The 19,599-nt window shown below is 35.4% G+C and overlaps 2 protein-coding genes across 6 annotated transcripts in view; one reads left to right on the top strand and one right to left on the bottom strand.

Annotated features, from left to right (window-relative positions):
• cblb (Cbl proto-oncogene B, E3 ubiquitin protein ligase) overlaps nt 1-9,542 on the top strand; it is a 131,151-nt gene extending 121,609 nt beyond the window's left edge. Inside the window, exons 14-19 of the mRNA XM_087270865.1 lie at nt 1,669-1,797; nt 1,917-1,981; nt 2,109-2,213; nt 5,078-5,233; nt 5,315-5,437; nt 7,251-9,542. Of these exons, the coding sequence (XP_087126991.1) occupies nt 1,669-1,797; nt 1,917-1,981; nt 2,109-2,213; nt 5,078-5,233; nt 5,315-5,437; nt 7,251-7,501 (829 nt within the window). The 3' untranslated portion in view covers nt 7,502-9,542. The remainder of the gene's footprint in view (nt 1-1,668; nt 1,798-1,916; nt 1,982-2,108; nt 2,214-5,077; nt 5,234-5,314; nt 5,438-7,250) is intronic.
• Nucleotides 9,543-9,620: 78 nt separating this feature from the next.
• Nucleotides 9,621-19,599, bottom strand: part of alcama (activated leukocyte cell adhesion molecule a) — a 113,448-nt gene continuing 103,469 nt past the window's right edge. For 2 of the 5 annotated variants that reach the window (XM_087268821.1, XM_087268823.1), the window contains 3 exons: nt 15,645-15,759; nt 15,263-15,386; nt 9,621-11,063 (listed from right to left, as the gene is read on the bottom strand). In XM_087268821.1, coding sequence (XP_087124947.1) covers nt 15,296-15,386; nt 15,645-15,759 — 206 coding nt within the window. In that variant the 3' untranslated portion in view covers nt 9,621-11,063; nt 15,263-15,295. 5 annotated transcript variants of the gene reach the window in all.

Genomic DNA, 19,599 nt, shown 5'->3' on the forward strand with positions numbered 1-19,599 from the left:
TTCTGCGCTAGCTTGCTGCTAATGATGGCGCCTGCGTTTAAAGGGTCTTTTGTCTATTTTTACACTTTAACAACCAAATTGATGTTTAAATCTATTTAACTAATTAAATTTGAATTACAATACAACATCGATGCTGTAAAAGGAACCTTATGAAATTTAAAATAGACACGTAAAGGAAGTTCTTCATTGGCTGAAAAGCACTAGCTGTGCACATTGTTGATGCTTTACTGTGTGGTTGCTAATGATTGGTATGTTGCTATATGGTTGATAAAATGTTCTTAATTCTAAACAATTTAGCAACCACATAGTTTGAGTAAATGCTCAAACTCACACCATTATGTGCTGTTGCTGTTCTTATTCTGTGTGTTGTTAAAATGTTGCTTTAAGGTTGCAACGACAATCCAAGCAGCTTAGCAAACGCTTGGTGACACATTAAAGGTGCTCAGAACAACTAAACAACACCTTAAAGGGATAGTCCACTCAAAAACAAAAATGTACTACCCGCTCACTCAAAATTGTAGATCTTTACTCATGAGAAAAAATTTTAGGGAAAGTTGGAAATTGGTAACCATTGAGTTCCACAGTAGGATGAAAGTACTATACTATATACTTTATGCCTCCATATTCATTCATTCATTTTCTTTTGGCCTTATTGATCAGGGGTCACCACAGCAGAATGAGATGCCAACTACTCCAGCAAATTTTTTATGCAGCGAATGCTCTTCCAGCTGCAACCCAGTACTGGGAAACACTCATAAACTCACATTCTCACATACACTCATACACACTTTGGTCAATTTATTTAATCCAAATCATCTATACTGCATGTCTTTGGACTGGGGGAAACCGGAGCACCTGGAGGAACCCAGCGAGAATGTGAGGAGAACATGCTAACATTCATGCTGTGAGGTGACAGTGCTAACCACTGAGCCACCTTGCTGCCCCATGCTGCCATAAAGAAAATTCAAGGTTTTGGCTTGTCAACGTTCTTCTAATTACCTTCTTTTATAGTTTAACAGAAGAAAGATACTAAAACATGTCCGTAACAAGTAGAAAGAGAGAGGAAATGATGACTGACTTTTTATTTTTAAATGAACAATGCTTTTAACTATGGATTTTACTACTGTATCTAGTTACAAAGGTGTTTTGAACATGTTAACCTGTTTCAAGGTGGTTGCCAAGAAGCATTTTTAAAAGTTTGTTGCTATACGGTTTATAAAACACCTTAGTATTAATTCACAATGAAGTAAAAACTACTTGTTTCAATATTATAGAAGTTAATAATATGTTTGTTCAAGTATGTATAATAGGTGATGTTGCTAAAGAGTTTTCAGTATGTTGCTCTACAGTTAATAATGTTCTAAATCCTCTCAGAACACTTTGATCCTCATAACAGTAGTTCACATGTTACTAAGGGCTCTTTTTATACCTAGCAACCACCTATAGAGCACTCTAGTGTCCATTATAAAAGCCTGAGTGATATATTTAGCCTTGTGGGAACTACTTTTGCATCGGGTCAAAATATAAAAACCATGTGAAATATAGAAATGTAGCACTGAGGGCTGTAGATCTGTAGCCTGAAGGCATCATGGGTTGATTTATGTAGTTTAATTGTGTAGTGTAATCACTTTTTGTGCGCGTGTGTGTGTGTGTGTGTGTATTGTACAGACACATGAACCCCTTCACAAGCCCTCGGAGTCTGACTGACAGAGTAGAGGACGACTACCAGATTCCCTCATCGCATCCCGTTTGCATCACACAGCCGGCCATCTGCATCCCCTTCCGCATCCCCAACAGGTAAACAACAACACAAATTCCCCCATTTAATATCAGTGTCCTAACACCTACACAATTTTACCAATGCTATATAATAATGTGCCTTTTCTCTTTTTCTCTCTCTCTCTTTTTTTCCAAAGAGCTTTAGAAAATGGCTCGACAGATCACTCCACAGATATAAAGAAACATAAACCTCCAGAACATGGTAAGAAAACACTTACACACGGCATCTCTCATCTGTCATGATTTTCTGTAAGATCACGTTTTGGTGTGACTGGTAGCGTCTGTTATGCCAGCTGTAGGTCAGTATAACCCTGTATTGTGTTCCTCAGGTGGGTTTGACTCCGGGCCGTTGATTTCTGCAGTGTCTCATACCACACAATGTCCCCTTCACAACAGAACGCCCTCAGACTATGACATTCTACTGCCCCCTCAAGGTAGCCAATCACACGGCGTCTCAATCTGATTGGCTGCCTGATTAGCAGGCTGTTCAATGCTAGTTATTTAATCTATTGGTGTTATTTTCTTTCACTCTTATGCTTGGGTACACAAAATGAGCTACGGAAAACAGTGCAGTCACTATTTTTTGTCAATTGAGTGGCTAAATTATATTGTTGGCTTATAATTAATTGGCCAGATGATGTAGTTATTAAGGTGTGTTTGTGTGGTGCTTTTTTAGACACTTAATTAAGTGGAATTTTCTTTGTTTGCATTTTTTTCATCTTCATTTCCATAAGCATTGATGAACATTTGAAATAATTGATTAATGAAAATTAATTTCTATTTGTTTAACACTTATTTGCTTATTTCCTTATTTGCCTAAACATAGGCCTGTATTATTATCAATTAACACTACAGTTATTGATTAATTACCGTATTGTGCTTATTTGATTGAATAACAAGTATTTGAAAATAACTATAATGATTTTGCAGTATGAATTCAAATTAAGGGAAATTTAACCCTCTACTGCACGCATTATGATAGATCTATATAAAAAGACAGTTTTTCTTTTTTTTAGAATGGCTTAACTTGAAGTGCTGTAAAAATTTGGGGGAATTTTATTATAAGTTGTCATATGGCAACAACGTCCAATAGTGGATCTAATACAGAAATTTCTAATTTAATAATTTCCTTTTAAATGTATTTGAAATGATTTCATTGGTGTTGCTGTATTATAAGCCTTTGCACAGAATGTATAAATGACACCTTATACATACTTTCCAACAACTGATATTCCAACAGCTAACATTTATTCCATTCTTTTTTGCTGAATATTAACAAACCTAATATTATATTATTGTGTGTACAACGTATAGTAGGTATAAATATTTCCTCCAGTAAATATTATAATAATTAAATAACAAGTCTAGTATATCCAGATGCATTCGAATACAGCTAGTAGATAACAATGTTTATATATTATACTATATACTATACTACGCCTGTCTTTGTCTCTGACCTAACTTACTTGAACTGTCTCCATCACAGCTATTATCAAATGTCCAATCTGCATCCTTCTCATGGTCACCAAATCCCATCTCCTCCTCGCTTTCATCTGCAGCTCTGTCCTTTTCTTTTTTCGCTTACTATAGAACATGGTGGTTCTCACTAATACACTGTTTCCTGTATTTATATCTATTCAAATGTATTGCCATTTAAGTTTAATTTTATCTATAATGCAAATGCAATTAACGTGACTAATCAACATTAAATTACTAGAATTTATGTTGTTATTCTTACAACTTAAAAGATCACAGCTGACCTTGCTAGCTAGGTGACCTATCGCAATATTGCACATTCCACTATTGCACAGTGTTGCCATTTGGCAACACATACATTTGATTAATTTACAAAAAACGAATTTGCTAAAAACTTTTTTGAGTTGTGAATATGTCATCGTGACTTACTGTAGGTGATATCTCAGAATTATTTGTGGATCTGACATAATTTGATCCTTTGTTTTTATTGAGGTTTTCATTTGCGTTCAGCAACTACTCACAATAAACCTGCCTGTCAGAAATTGCGCCACAGAAAAACAATGCACATCATGTGACATAACTAAAGCACATCATTGGCTTGGTTTTAAAAAATGTTGGTTTTAAAAAATGTTGGTTTTAAAAAACAGTGGCAGGGAAGTTAACATAAATGTCATTGTAATAAAGTTCACAGCCCTTTGGCCGCCGAGAAGAAGGAGGCGGAGAACCGACACAGGTTCAAATTATTTATTAATAACAGGGACGGCAGTCTCCGTGAACTGAAAGCAAAAGTAAAACAATATGATCGGGCCCGGTCCTCTCTCGGCTTTCTCTGCCATCGTTCCTCCTTTTATTGTCCAGAGCTCCTTCCGTGGGATTCAAGGCCGGTGCGCACCGCAGGTGCATCCACTTACGCGGTAGCCTCATTCCATTCATTCCACGTCCCCTCGCCACAGTCATCTTGCCATATGGCAACACCATGCGGTAGAGGGTTAAGTGCTTGAAAATACTAAATACTCCTAGATCATTAATAGTTAATGACATAGGAAAAGGAGGAAATAATTATTTTATTACGTTAAATAATTATGTTTGTATATTAATATTAATTAATATATTAATATTAATACAACCAGGACTTTAATGTTTAAAATTATTATATTATATTATATTATATTATATTATATTATATTATATTATATTATATTATATTATATTATATTATATTATATTATATTATATTATATTATATTATTCAGGTTTGCTGAAAATTACGTGTATATGGAATATGAATATAACAAGGACATTAATGTTCAAAAAGACAAAAATTTGTACTTTTACATTAATTTTTCAGTGCATTAAGCAGTTGTTTTCATTAACGTCAACGAAGATACATAGATATTAATAATTGTATTGTTTGTTGTTTGTAAATGTTAATTAATACCTTAATATAATGGAATTTTATTGTAAAGTGTTAACAGAAAATCTGTTTTTTACTTCAAATGCAAGGGCTTCTTTCCCAGATAATCTTAAGCATAAAATTGACAGCATGTGATTTAAAGTAATTGAGTCCATAATGCTGTCTATACTGCAATAAATGTACAAGTTTAACATGTTTAAAACTTTGTTTGAATGTATCATAGATATTTAATTTGTATTAGAACTTTTTTCTTTGTAAATGCATCAGGTTTTAGAAAATATCTCTTTAAAGATTTAATCATAGGCCTGAGTGATATTTTAGCTCCATCTGTTGGTTAAAAGAGAGATTGCTGAGGCATAATGTAAACATAGAAAGAACCATCCTCTCTCTCTCTTTCTGTTTTTCCAGCATCTCCAATGGAAGACCCATTCAACGCTCTTCCTCCATCTCAGCCTCCTCCTCCTCCACCAATCAGGAATAGTTTCACGGAAGCCTCGTCCTCGTCTTTATACCCCAGGCCTGCCCGACCCTCATCGGGACACGACCACTTTTTACTCAGCCCCGGTGAGACCAGCCATACAATAAATATCCAGTACTGCCATGATGGGGTTTATTCTGGTGTCTAATTATTGCTGTGATTTACAGACACTTTCATAGACTCATTGAATAACTCGGCTCCCAGTCCTCCAGTACGGAGACAAACAGGTGACAACATGAAGACGCCGTTTAGGGCCCCGCAAGACTACGATCAGCTGCCGCCCACATCAGGTATTACACACTGAATAAAGGCTGTAGATTGTTCTTTGTCTGTACTGTACATTTGGCATGTGTGGTTTGATTAAAATGAACTCTTTTACATGTTTTATGAGCTCATTTGCATATTTTATAAGCTCATCTGATACAGGGAGAATTACATTTACAAAATTTAAGAAAATTGTATTAATTTGCAAAATATAAGAAAATTATTATTATAAAAAAATAATAATAGTAAAATTATAATAAAATTTTAATTTATATACAGTTGAAGTTAGAATTATTAGCCCCCCCTGTTTATTTTTTTCTTCAATTTTTGTTTAACAGAGAGCAGATTTTTTCAACACATTTCTAAATATAATAGATTTAATAACTCATCTCTAATAACTGATTCATTTAAATTCCTTAAACAAAACAAAAATAAATGTACTGTTTAAATCAGAATTTTTAGCCCCCCTTTGATTTTCTTTTTCTTTTTTCTCACTTAAATATTTGCCAAATTGTGTTTAACAGAGCAACAATTTTTTTTACAGTATGTCTGATAATATTTTTGCTTCTAGAAAGTCTAGAAGAATTATTTGTTTTATTCCGGCTAGAATAAAAGCAGTTTTTAAATTTTTTAAAAACCATTTAAGGTCAAAATTTGGCCAAAACAGGTTTCCTCTGGGTCCTACGGTTTCCCCCATGGATTTCCCAGAGATAGGTTGAAGCTGGAAGGACATCTGCTGCCTAAAACATGTGCTAGATAAGTTGGCGGTTCATTCCGCTGTGGCGACCCCAAATAAATAAAGGGACTAAGCATAAAAGAAAATGAATGAATACATGTTTTGAAATGTGCTGAAAAAAATCAGGGGGCTAATAATTCAGGGGTTTTAATAATTCTGACTTCAACTTCAACTGACTTCAACTGTACATTGAGTATAAACGCATTATTATAAATCAGAGATGCTCAAACTATGGACTGCGGGCCAAAGTTGGCCCATTGTAATCTTACATATGGCCCACCATCCCATCTGAGCAGAGAGTGAGAATAATGGAGAGGGTTGGGGTGAACGCTTTTAACACAGAGATTTCTAACTTGATGTAATTAGTTTGTTTCGTTACTGAGCTAAAAAAAAAGCAAACTCAAAAATGATGTTTCAATTAAATGTTGTAAATAAATAAAATTTTTAAATTGTAAAAACTGTCACTCGAGGGATAGAGGACAATGCAGAAGACATCGGTGAGCAAATCAAGGCAAAAACTAGTGTAATTCTGTTATAAATAAGATTGTTTTTCTTTTACTGCAGTAAGTTTATTATAAAATGCAAAAATACTGAAGCAGTTAAGATAAATCAATGTTTTTTAGTCATTTTTAAATGTTTAAATAAATTAGGAATTTATCTATGGTAGCTATTTTACAGCCCACTAGCCTCAGTCAAGTTTGATTTTTGGCACTTCATAAGAAAAAGTATAAATCCTACTTATTGTATTCACAATATAACCTAGCATCTCAAACTTTAAGCCTAAAATGAGTGTAATATTTATGAAATATTTATGAGCAGAATAAAAAAATCCACAACATTTCCAGCACGAGCAGAATGTGCCAAAAAAACTCCCGTCATTTCCTGATAAAACAGCTGTGAGCGCAGTGTTGTTCTGAATACATAATAGCCTTGCAGGTTTATTAAATGAAGCCATTAGCCATCGAGATGAATGCGCTCAATGAATTATTAATTATTAGCCTGTAATGGCTTTTTAATGTGTTCAGAGCCGTTTTAGCCGAGCTGCTACCATCCACTCTCAGTGGCCCATTTTGACTAAAACACTCTTTGTTTCCCGTCTACAGTGGCCGGAGATTGTTTCAGGGCGCCTGAGAGACCTCCAAAACCACTTCCTCGAATCATCCCGCCAGACATCCACAGAAGACCGCACGAATCGTCCAGGGAGAACGTCGACGCCAAGATTGCCAAGCTGATGGGGGAAGGATACTCGTTCGAGGACGTCAAACGAGCGCTGATGATCGCGCAAAACAAGGTGGACGTGGCACGGAACATTTTGCGCGAGTTTGCGCTAGTCGCCCCCAGACAGGGCCTGTAGCCCACATCCAAAAGTTTCAAACAAACTACAACTGATTCTAAAGCGTACAAACCGCTTGCTTTCGTTTAGCGAATTTGCCAAACAAGACGAAAACGTGCGCTTTTCCCGCCAAAAGGAGCCTAACTGAGTGTTGCTTTTGGGATCCTGTGAAAAACAAAAAAGCCTTGTGTTTACAGTGACGTGGCTTATGTGCAGCGCTCAGGTCAGCTCCACAGAGGAGCTGAAATACAATTTTTCGTATTTTGGAGGTGTCCGTCCACGTTTCAGAGTGGGTTTGATGCATCCTTCAGAGTTTGTGTTTCTCACCAATTGGTTCGGATGGAAATGAGCAGCTCTGAGCTCTTCTGTTTGTGTTGCCCAGTGTCTGCAGGCTGTTCATGGCTTTCCTGCCACTGCTGCTCTCACCATACACACACACACATACACACACAGACGTCCAGCCACTAGCTTCTGGCCTCTCTAGTTTCATGAATTTCACAGTAATGGCTCTCGGTGTGGCGTTTCTTTTTCTTTTCTTGGTTATTTGCCATGAACATGATAAACCAGATCACATCTTCTGAGGCAGAGAGATTGATTCTGAATAACAGGTTCACAGTTCTCTCTTTTTATTTGAGGTTGCTGCTTTTTTATTGATAGTTCACCCCAGTATTTAAATGTGCTATTCCTTTATTCACCCTCAGGCCTTTCAAGATAACTTCAGGGGATTTTTAGCCTTTTGTTGATTCAAAAAATGCAGGTCAATGGCTACTTTAAAGGTAAAAAACAACGACAAACATCCTTCACCTGTTTTCTTTTCGGCTTAGTTCCTTTATTAATCAGTGGCCGCCCCTGCGGAATGTACCGCCAACTTATCCAGCATTTGTTTTACACAGCGGATGCATCCAGCTGCAACCCAACACTGGGAAACTAACAAACATATACAGGCAAAATTAAATGAATACATTGACAATACATTGAGGTCTCAAGAAGCAAAACAGACTGAATGTGCTAGCTAAACATTAGTACTCAGCCAAAGTTGTAATTATGTTGTTAATAATGTTTTTTTCTTACGTACAAATTGTTTTATTTCACAAGACTTCAATTTATGGTCAAAAGCAACATGTTTTAAATTAGTATTAACCATTTTAAATGGTAACCGTTGCATTTTATAAATCACCAGAGACCACAGTTTCCACTAAAATAGTTTTTTAATGTTCTTTTGATAAACAAAGTCAGCTTGGATGATCTGAGGGTGAGTGAATGAGTACATTCGTGTGTGAACTATCCCTTGAACATTCGCCTTCAACATTTGCTTAGATGTCAGCATTAGCAAGCAAGGGCTAACATGGTGGTTCCATCTTCTGTAAATAGAAGGGACTGTGAACTCGTGTATTAAACAACCCTGAATGTCTGCGCCCCCTCCGAATGCATCGGTTGCTTTATTTATTTTACATTCCTTCCCTTTTCCTAATTTTAGTCACCCCCAGCCCACTTGCACTGACGCAATATGCAAAATAAAACAATTTAATAGTAAAAATTAAGTGGACATGCATTGTTTGTATTAGCGCCTTGCAAACAAACCAAAAAACACGCAGATGATCATCACGAGTGAATCTGACGTCACCCACAAACTGAAGATTAAGCAACAACGTCATGGGAATTCTGGGGATTTAAGCTGGACAGCTTTGACTCTTTTGTTCCCTGCTGGCTTTGGCCATTCCTCCCTATCAGGTTTCTCTCTTGAACTTGAAATTTCATTTTTTGCACTGGCCTCACTCTCCATTTTACACTTGAACGTCTGCGAACTGAGTGGACCCTCCAGCGGAAGAGGATGATTTCTGTTCATTTCCCCTCTTCTTCTTCTTTTCTTTTTTTACCAGAGATTTTAAGTTTGTCGGGAAATGCCTTGTGGATCAGTTGAAACCAGTGACGTGTGCAATTAATTTATACTTTGTTAAAAGTTTTCTCAGAGATTATTTTCATCTTTCAGTAATGTTGGTAACCCGTGATCTGTTCTTGTGGAGAAAAAAAAAACATTTTATAAAAGCCAGTATTAACATTAGCTTACTTGTGTTTTTGGATTCATTGACCTCCCCCCTGCCCCATAACCCATCGGAAAAAAAACAAAACAAATCAAACATTTAATTAAAATTTACACTTTTATTGTCAACAAAAGTACAAAAACAAAAGTCAGTATTTACAATACTTTATGGCCTTCTTTTGCGGTTACCCTCTTTGGTTTCACTGCTGACCTGATGGTTCAAAATATGCGTGAACATTCAAAACACTCGTTTTGTGGAGCAAAACAAAAAAGTGAGCGCTAGATTTCTTCGAAACATCCGTGATGAGTACATTAGAACTGAAAAGGGTCTCTTTAGTGACTAAGCAGAAGCAAAGCTATCCTTCTCACACTTTTATAAATAGCCGAACACAAGTCAAACATATTTACAGCTTCTTCAGACCACAATGAACGGAAAAACAATCGCTTCAGACCATCCCTAAAGACTACAGTGTAGGACATCAACCTGACAAATGCTTTACATACAGAAAATGAAATGTAGTCTGAGGGAAGTGCAAAACCGAAAAGGCTATACAGTGAGGTTTCACATTAACATACTTGGATTCGTTTCCAACTCTTTCTGTTAAGGCAGAATAAGGGGCTATCCTTTAATAGTTTACTTCCTACCCACAAAAATAAAGGCTCTGCATGCAAGGTTGCTAGCACCCAGATTGAAACCGAGAGTGGGATGTTTGCTTGTTTCTATTGAATGCACGTCTAAGTCGCTACGTTGGATTCTGCTGAACTCCTACAACTATGACATCATGCAGTGCAACCTGAAGGCCACTGGGTGTAGCAGGATATTTCCCTATGCTATGCTAATTGTCTAAACCCGTTTCACTACTTAGCCACTTTCGAACTAGAGGAAACAACATGAAGAGGTATCAATAAATAAAAGATGAGCGAACAGAGGTGTAACAGCAGTGAAGTCATTGTTCTTCCAGCATCCGACTGCGATCTTGGGTGTTTGTTTTTCCGAAGGGACTGTGCAGTTTCGATATGTAGTCCCACAATCCTTATTCTTTTTTTTAAATAATAATAATCCCAACGTTAAGCAGAGTGAATGCACTCCCCTGACTTATTTACACAGGCCTAAAAAGTGTACAGCGAATTTACATCTTCTTTTTTTAATACTAGAAGGGAAACAAAACGGCTGTGCCCACCACATCAGCAATGCGTATGAAACGAAGAACATTCACGGGGAACACAAAAAGAAAACATCGCAATCGATCAAAAATAAAAGCAGTCCTCAGTGCAGACTAAATTTACAACACAAGTGGTTTTACACTCTTGGATCGTGGTGGTGGGATTTCTTTCTTTCTTTCTTTTTTTTTCTTTGCTTTTTTTCTTTTTTAGGAAATTGTTTGTTTGGAGTAGGAAATATTTTGGAAACATTCTGCTATGCGGTATGCGCACGAGCAGCCAGAAGGAGGCGTCGCCGTCCAATCAGATGTCTGGAATAAGATGATCGAAGTGTGTAGTACTGCACATTCAGTGTGACAAGGCCTCTTTCCTGGTTCAAACCTGACAAAAATATACAAAGACATATTTAAAACATGAAAAGACTTCAAATGTGGCATTTAGAAGCTTTTCTAAATGAACTGGGTGTTTTGAACTAATCGTTTGCATTCAAAGTCCCGCAAAGTGCTTTAAAATGTGCATTTTTATTTGATGTTTGACGTAATCTCAGCCAAAACACTATGGCTGTGTCTGAAACCGTGTACAGTATACAGTATACAGTATAAATGTGAAAAGTATGAATGGATTTCAGACGTACTACGTCCGCCATTTTGTCATGTTAGTAAGTCATCCGGGTAATGATTTACGAATTCTATGAAATTCAATTGACATTATGGAACATGATTTTAGCATAGTTTAGCAGTTTCGGATGCAGCCCAAGAGAGAGTAAGACATAATTTAAAAACACATATATATATTTATATATATATATATATATATATATATATATATATATATATATATATATATATACATTATATATATCGTATATATATATATACATTATATATATCGTATATATATATATATATATATATATATATATATATATATATATATATATATATTTTTTTTTTTTTTTTTTTTAAAGCAGCCAATAGAGTTGTGTATTATCACTGCTCGGCCAAGGAGAGTGATTGAGCTCAAGTGCATCAAATAAAAAGCAAGTGGGGCGGGGCATGTCAGATACTAGAGAGCATTTGATTGGTCATGATTTGAAGTATGACGTGAATAAAAGCATTGATCCATTTAGGCGGAAGTGACAAACTATATGCTTTATATGTTGATATCAGTTTTATATCTTGTAAACGGGAATTTTGTCACTGTTTTGGAGCACACTAGCTTATAGATATCTTATTAACTATTAACACCGATACTAACAAGTAAAAAAACTTTATTTTGATTTCATGGGTTCAATGAGTGTCTCATGAAGGCAAGCACTTGGTGCCACCCACTGATGGTATTAGTGAAATATTCATTTAAATACGACAGAACAATAAAAAAAACACACAACTGTAGTTGGCATATTTAGTATTGTATTTAATTGAAGGTAGGGCTTGGTGATATGGCATAAATGCAATGTTGATAATTATTTTCTATATTGAACGGTAACGGTATATATTTCGATATCAGTTGTCAATACTTCCAGATTTAAAAGAGCATCCCAACAATATCTGAAGCCACAAAAATTAGAGGGTCCATTAAATGGCATAACATTTTCGGACGATAAATTTTTGGTGGCTGAAAATTCGGTACATCTCTAATATAAACACGCATTTAGATTGTCATTGTTGCACATTTCTGCAGTGTGATCTGTTTTATCAATACAGAGTAAAAAAAGTCAAGAGCTTATTATTGTGCTTATCATATTTATCGGCCCAGCCCTAATTGAAAGCCACTGAAAAATGAGTTGGTACCTTTATTAGTAATATAACTTCACTATTATTACGTGTTGTAGTATTAATGTAACACACTGCATGAATTACATTACATTGTAAAAACAGTGGTTTGAAACTTTGCTGCTGTAAATGAAATGAAAATTTCCACCTCAGTAAATAATTTATCAGCACACCTTTTTATGATGACAAATGAAAAATTCCACATATTAATTCTCAGAAATGAGAATAACAGAATCCAAAAGGTTTCAGTGTTCCTCTTCAACTTGTGGGAAGTGAAAAACAACTCATCTACCAGACCAGACATTATTGACCATGATTTAGTATATAGAGTCACATTAAGAAGATATAAAACTGATATAAATATGTAAAGCTTGTAGTTTCTTACTTCTGCCTAAATGGATAAACATTTTTTTATTGCTTTTAAACAATAGTTAACAATAGATTGCAGAAAATAAGAACCTCAGAAAAAAATACAATCTGCATAAAAAGAGAAAAAACGGGAAATTATACATTGAAAGACACTTTTTAATTTTAAAAGATTTTTGTGTTTTGTTTTTTATGCTCATTAAAGACAAATTATATGACTTATGGTCAATAACAAAAAAGCCAGAATTGGAAACTTTAAAAAAAAAAAATTACACTTGTGAAAAAAACAAAAACATTATAAAAAACATAAACAATGTACAGAATACAAGATTTAAAGTTGTAATAAAAGAAAGTTATGTCAAAAGTATACAAACACATTTCAACATTTGTCTTTCTGAAAGAAAGATACAGTTGCAATCAGGATTATTAAACCCCCTTTGATTTTTTTTCTTTTTAAATATTTCCCAAATTATGTTTAACAGAGCAAGGAAATTTTTACAGTATGTCTGATAATATTTTTTATATATTTTTATACTGCAGAAAATCCTATTTGTTTTATTTTGGCTAGAATAAAAGCAGTTTTAAATTTTTAAAAGCCATTTTAAGGTAAAAATTATTAGCCCCTTTAAGCTATTTTTTCGATAGTCAACAAAACAAACTATCGTTATACAATAACTTACCTAATTACCCTAACCTGCCTAGTTAACCTCATTAACCTAGTTAAGCCTTTAAATGTCACTTTAAGCTATATATAATAAGCTTTAAGCTGTATACTTTAAGCTGTATTTAATATCTAGTCAAATATTATTTACTGTCATCATGGCAAAGATAAAATAAATTAGTCTTCGGAAATGAGCTATCAAAACTATTATGTTTAGAAATGTGTTGAAACAAATCTTCTTAAACAGAAATTGGGGAAAAAAAGAAACAGGGGGGCTAATAATTCAAAGGGGATAATAATTCTGACTTTAACTGTAAGGTTATACATTGAAAGCCATTTTTGACTTTTAAAAGATTCTCAGTTTTTTATGCGCATTAAGACAAAATATATGATTCAATAAAAATAGCCCGAATTGTCGTCTTTAACCCAAAATTAACCCTTGTGAATAAAAAACTTCCCCATTATAATAAAAAAGATTAACGATGTACTGAAGGCAAGATTTAAAGTTGTAAGAAATGAAAATGATGACAAACGTATTTAAACAAATTTCTACATTTGTCTTTTCTGAGAGGTAGATGCATAGTTCTGTCCAAAACAGTTTCAAACAAGTACACAGAAAAATGAACAATGGTTTCTTCACAACGTATACATTTGTTTTCAATATCTACCATATATTTACTGAGTAAACTATTACAAGGATAGCATCTATGTAATTACTTTTACTTTGTTAATCAGCAAATATTCATGTAAAAGATTCCTAGTAACATCCTGAATTATGTTACATGAAAAAGTTGAAAGTGTTTTATGGTTAAAAGTCTGCATCATATGACTACTAATTTTGTCCTCAACTATTAATATCCCTTCTATTACCCACCGCGGTGACTGAAGCTCTGCACAAGACTTTTGGCCAGCGTAGAAATTAAAATGGTCGTGCCGAACTGAGTCTGGTTCTCTCAAGGTTTTTTTCTTCACTCCCATCAGGTGAAGTTTTTTTTCCCTCTCCGCTTTCGCCACTGGCTCGCATGGGTTAGGATTGGTAGAGCTACGCATCGATGAATTTGCTCTTCAGTGTTTGAACTCTCAGTAATGATTAAATCACACTGAACTGAGCTAAACTGAACTGAACTTAAACACTAAAAACTGAACTACACTGTTCTAGTTACTATGACCATTTATGTGAAACTGCTTTGACACAATCTACATTGTAAAAGCGCTATACAAATAAAGCTGAATTGAATTGAATATTAAGATTGAAATTCACGTCACTTTATACTTCAGTTTCTCATCAAATCATGACCAATCAAATGCTCTCTAGTATCTGACATGCCCCGCCCCCTTCACATTAGCTTTTTATTTGATGCCCTTGAGCTCAACCACTCTCACTGGCAGAGCTGCGATGAAACAAACCATCCCCATATCCTAGTTGGCTTCATCACTCTTTCTCCTCTTCACCAACCAGCTAGTGCAATACGACTGTCGTCACGTCATCCAGGTGAATGCTGAACACTGGTGGTGGATGAGGAGATTATCTCCCAAAAATGTGTAAAGCACTTTGAGTGTCTGGGAAAGTGCTTTATAAATGTAAGAGTTAATAATATTATTATTATAATTAAAGCTATAAGGAAATATATGGACATACAACAATTTTATAAACTGTAAGAAATATTTAATGACATATTTTATAGCCAGAAATATATACTTTTTCAATGACAGGTGTGATTTTTAGACCTTGCCCTGTGCTTTTAATATCATAAAACTGCGAAGAAAAATCTCCTCACCTTCTTCGTTCCGTTTGACGGCTCTCTCCACTCTTAGACATCTGCTTTATGATTGTTCTCCTCCAGTTTCTTACTCTCCTCTGAAGTGCCAGTCTCCTTCTCTCCGGTCTTCCAGCTGCCTTGTCTAACAGGACAATTTTACCTTGATTAATCTTTCAGCACATTTCAAACTGAGCTCTGCGGCTACACCGCTTCTGCCTCACTCCGCTTCTCATGTCAATCTGAACAAATCATGATGATGTATAACAGCAGATACGGTGACTTCTACTGCAATCACACGTACTTCATCCCATATACAGCTTGTAATTTAAACGTAGAGTATGATTTAGGCTTGAAGCACACTACACTTCTTCATACTTGACTTGTTTTTGCGATGTCTTACCTTGTTTTCTTGATATACAACCAGTAGATGAGTCCCACCAGGGCAGCGGCTAGAAACAGTCCAACCACGACACCCACAATCACTTTGGCCTGGTCTGCGCCATCTTCATTTTTTCCTAAAGATACAAATATAGCACTATATGACTTCCTCTAAAAGCATTATGACTCCTGACCAGGAAAGGGAGACCTGGGAAATGAAAAATGATGGATAGAATTCTGCTATTTGAGACCAAAATAAGTGCTGGGATTATTTGAAGAAGCATTTTTTTCCTGTAGGTGTGACGTGAAAGCAGAGTTTGCATGATGTCAGGATGCTTGACACCCTCCGACTCGTAATCTTATCAATTCTAATTGATTTAAAGTGAAATTGAAGTGAATGAAATCAGATTCTCTTACCTGGTTTGGGCTTGTCCTCCTCAAATACTGAAATCAGATATAAAATCAAATTAACTTTGGGTGCAATATTAAACCTAAAGTAGCTAGCATTTACACAAATTTGGTAGGGGGAAAAAGCCACCACCCAACTGTGGTTTTTAGATGCAAAACCAGTTTAAATCAGAAGTGAGTGTTTTCCAATCAGATTCTAGTAAAGGAGACCACAAGCATGCGGTAGCAGTCGGAAAGAGAAGAGAAAGAGGAAGAGGAGGAAAAGGGACAGCAGTCCAAGCACCCTGACACAGACAAACAAAACCCGAGCCAAAGCCAGAACCAAGAGAGAAAGACAGTGTCTCATGCCCTGTGAGTGAACAACAGGACGTGAGAGAGAGCAGCCAGTCCTGTCTTTCCAGTGTTCACACTTCTAATAATTACAGTATTGTAAAATGACCACTACTGTAAATCACCCTGCATTTGAATAGTGCAACAAGCAAAATTCTGCGAAACATGCTAGTTTTCACAGATCTCCTCACATGCGTGTAAATGATGTTAGATATGGCATCTATCAGGGCTGTCAAAACTATTTATTCTCAATACAAAAAAAAACCTTAAAGGAACAACTTGCTCAAAAAAATAAAATAAAATAAAATAATCTACCTCATCTAGTGCTGGGCGATATGGTAAAAATGCAATGTCGATAATTATTTTCCATATTGAACAATAGCGATATATATTTCGGTATCAGTTGTCATGCTTCCAGATTCAAAAGAGCATCCCAACAATGACTGAAGCCACAAAAATTAGAGGGTCCATTGAATAGCATTACATATTTTTGCCCGATAAATTTCCGGTGGCTAAATATCCGGTACATCTCTTATATTAACACACTTCTAGATTCACATTATTGCACATTCCTGCTGTGTGATTGGGTCTTAGATCAATACAAAGTAAAAAAGTCCAGAGCTTATCATTGTTACTGACATAGATTTTATCGCGATTCGATGCATAATATCGTTTATTAGCCCAGCCCTAAGCTCATCTTAGAATTGTATTATTTTTCAGTAGAATGTGAAAAGATTGAATTTTGTTTTGAAACCATGGTGATTCATGAAAGAATTTATAAAAGCTTGGTCTTTCAAGAAATGTAGCTTAAAACATAAACAGGCAAAACAGAATGAATACTAGTGGCTCCTAATGATACATTAAGAAAAGCTATAGGGGCGTGCAAGAAATGAAACGCTTTTTTTTTAAAAATAAAGCAAAGCTGAGCTTGTTCATGACAATACAGAGTTTCCTGTTGCGTAAATGATATATGCACAGGTGCAAACTCAAAATATAGGTTGCACATCCAGTATAATTATAAGTACCAAATACACCTGGCAAGTCTTGTCTCCTTTTTCTAGTTTTAGGAACAGCAAATAATAACTTGACTTCTAGTTGATCATTTGGAATCAGAAGTGGCTTATATCAAAGGCAAAGACCTATAAATTACGCTTCTTTTACCAAAATAAATATGATTATGCCTTGATTTTTAATTCTTTTATTTGGACAGTAATTTTTGCTAAGACAAAAGTCTTGTCACTTAACAGAAATAATTTACACTATAGAATATAAAGTCATGGCTTAGTGGGAAAATAATATTTTGTATGACTCCCTAGAGCTTGGATGACTGCATCCATACATCTCTGAAGTGACTCAAATAACTTGTTAATAAAGTCATCTGAAATGACAAAGAAAGCGCTCTTGCAGGACTCCCAGAGATCTCCCTGGATTTTTCAGTGCTACCTCCTTCATCACCCAAGACATGCTCAATAATATTCATACTGGCGACTGGACTGGCCAATCCTGGAGCACCTTGACCTTCTTTGCTTCCAGGAACTTTGTGGAGGGTGAAGTATGAGAATCAGCTATCCTGCTGAAGAATTTGCCCTCTCCTGTGGTTTGTAATGTATTGGGGAGCACAAATTTCTTGATACCTCAGGCTGTTGATGTTGCCATCCACTCTGCAGATCGTTCATACATTCCCATGCTGAATGTAACCCCAACCATGATTTTTCCTTTACCAAACTGGACTGATTTCTGTAAGATTCTTGGGTCCATGTGGGTTTCAATAGGTTTTCTGCAGTATTTGTGATGATTGGGTTCAACAGGTGATTTTTTTTCTGCCACTTTTCCAAATGATCAAGATGTCAAGGTATTATTGTTGCTCTTACAACTGGGATCAACGACAGGACTTTTGTTAGGTAGTGTACAATTTTTCCCCTAATTTTTTTTATAAACGATACACTAACCTGCACACCTTGTTCATGTCTTTGTATTTGGAATTCTATAGTGATATTATACCCCAAAACAGGGCCTAAATTAATCTATGGCATAACACGGTGCGGGTCCTACAAATGGTTGAGTCCTAGAATTAGTTGTAATACAAATTATTGGATGAAAACCCTTTTTCACAAGTCAAATCTTCTAATTAGAATAATTATGATTACATAAAGGCAGCTAAACTCATTAATCTGTTCACTTAATTAGACCTCTGTATAATCAGAGGTGTGCACATTAATTTTGTTTTGCCTGTGTATGTTTTGAATCTAAAAAGAGTCGGCAGTAGATTTGCAGTTTGTGATTAACCAAGTACCACATTTTTAGCTAAAAATCTAATTTAAGGTTCTAATGAAGGAAAAAAGAGCATCAAAGATAGCCTGAGGGACAATTTAGCAAATAACCTATTATTCTGGTTGAAGCAGGAAAACACATTATTTATCCTATACCCAGACAGCACACATACGTTGGGCCGACGTCGGCCGAAGGTCAACACGTCGGCCCCTTTAATTCTAACATCGGTATATGGTCGGCCAAACATACGCATGATCGTTCGGTCGTGTGTTCTATTGTTCCAGCTCAACAAACGTCGGCTCTGCATCGGTTAACGACCAGAGGCCGACGAAGCACTTTATCTCTCATACCCATGAAAGAATCCGGCAACATATTTGGTTTACAAGTAAGTTTTTGCGTGCATAATAAATTAGACAACGCGACATGCATCATGTGAACTGCGTCGGTCGGTCCAGCTTTAAATAGCCTACATTAATGCAGTAAAACTGACCAAAATGCCTACAATACATGATTTCAATTCATTAAAATATAAAAAGTTTTATTGTTATGCTTTAATAATGAAAACGTTGTTTTTTTCTGGTGTTAACTGCTGTTTGCTTTTTTTATTGTGGCTTTTTCTACATTTCCCAGTGTAAAAATCAAGTATGTTCTGCATTTCGGCTGTTTAATTAAAATAAACACCTTTTTACAGAGTGACATCTTTGTTTTATATATACTTGCATTTATATTTATTGGTTATTTATTTTTGACAGTGAATCTGATGCACAAATAAAGTGTTTGTTTTGTAACAGTTTAGTAGGCTATAAAGCTCGTCTTAAAGATATTAGCGTATATAAAACTGCTAAATACATTTTAAATTCAAGATTTAAAATACAAGGTTATTATTTAAATTGTCTATGGAGTGATCATGTTTATAAATGTAATACTGCAAGACTTTAATGTGCGCGCGCGCGTCTTCAAACACTGGA

This window comes from Danio rerio, chromosome 10 (assembly GCF_052040795.2).
Source record: "Danio rerio strain M-AB ecotype USA chromosome 10, GRCz13ab, whole genome shotgun sequence".
Lineage (NCBI taxonomy): Eukaryota > Metazoa > Chordata > Actinopteri > Cypriniformes > Danionidae > Danio > Danio rerio.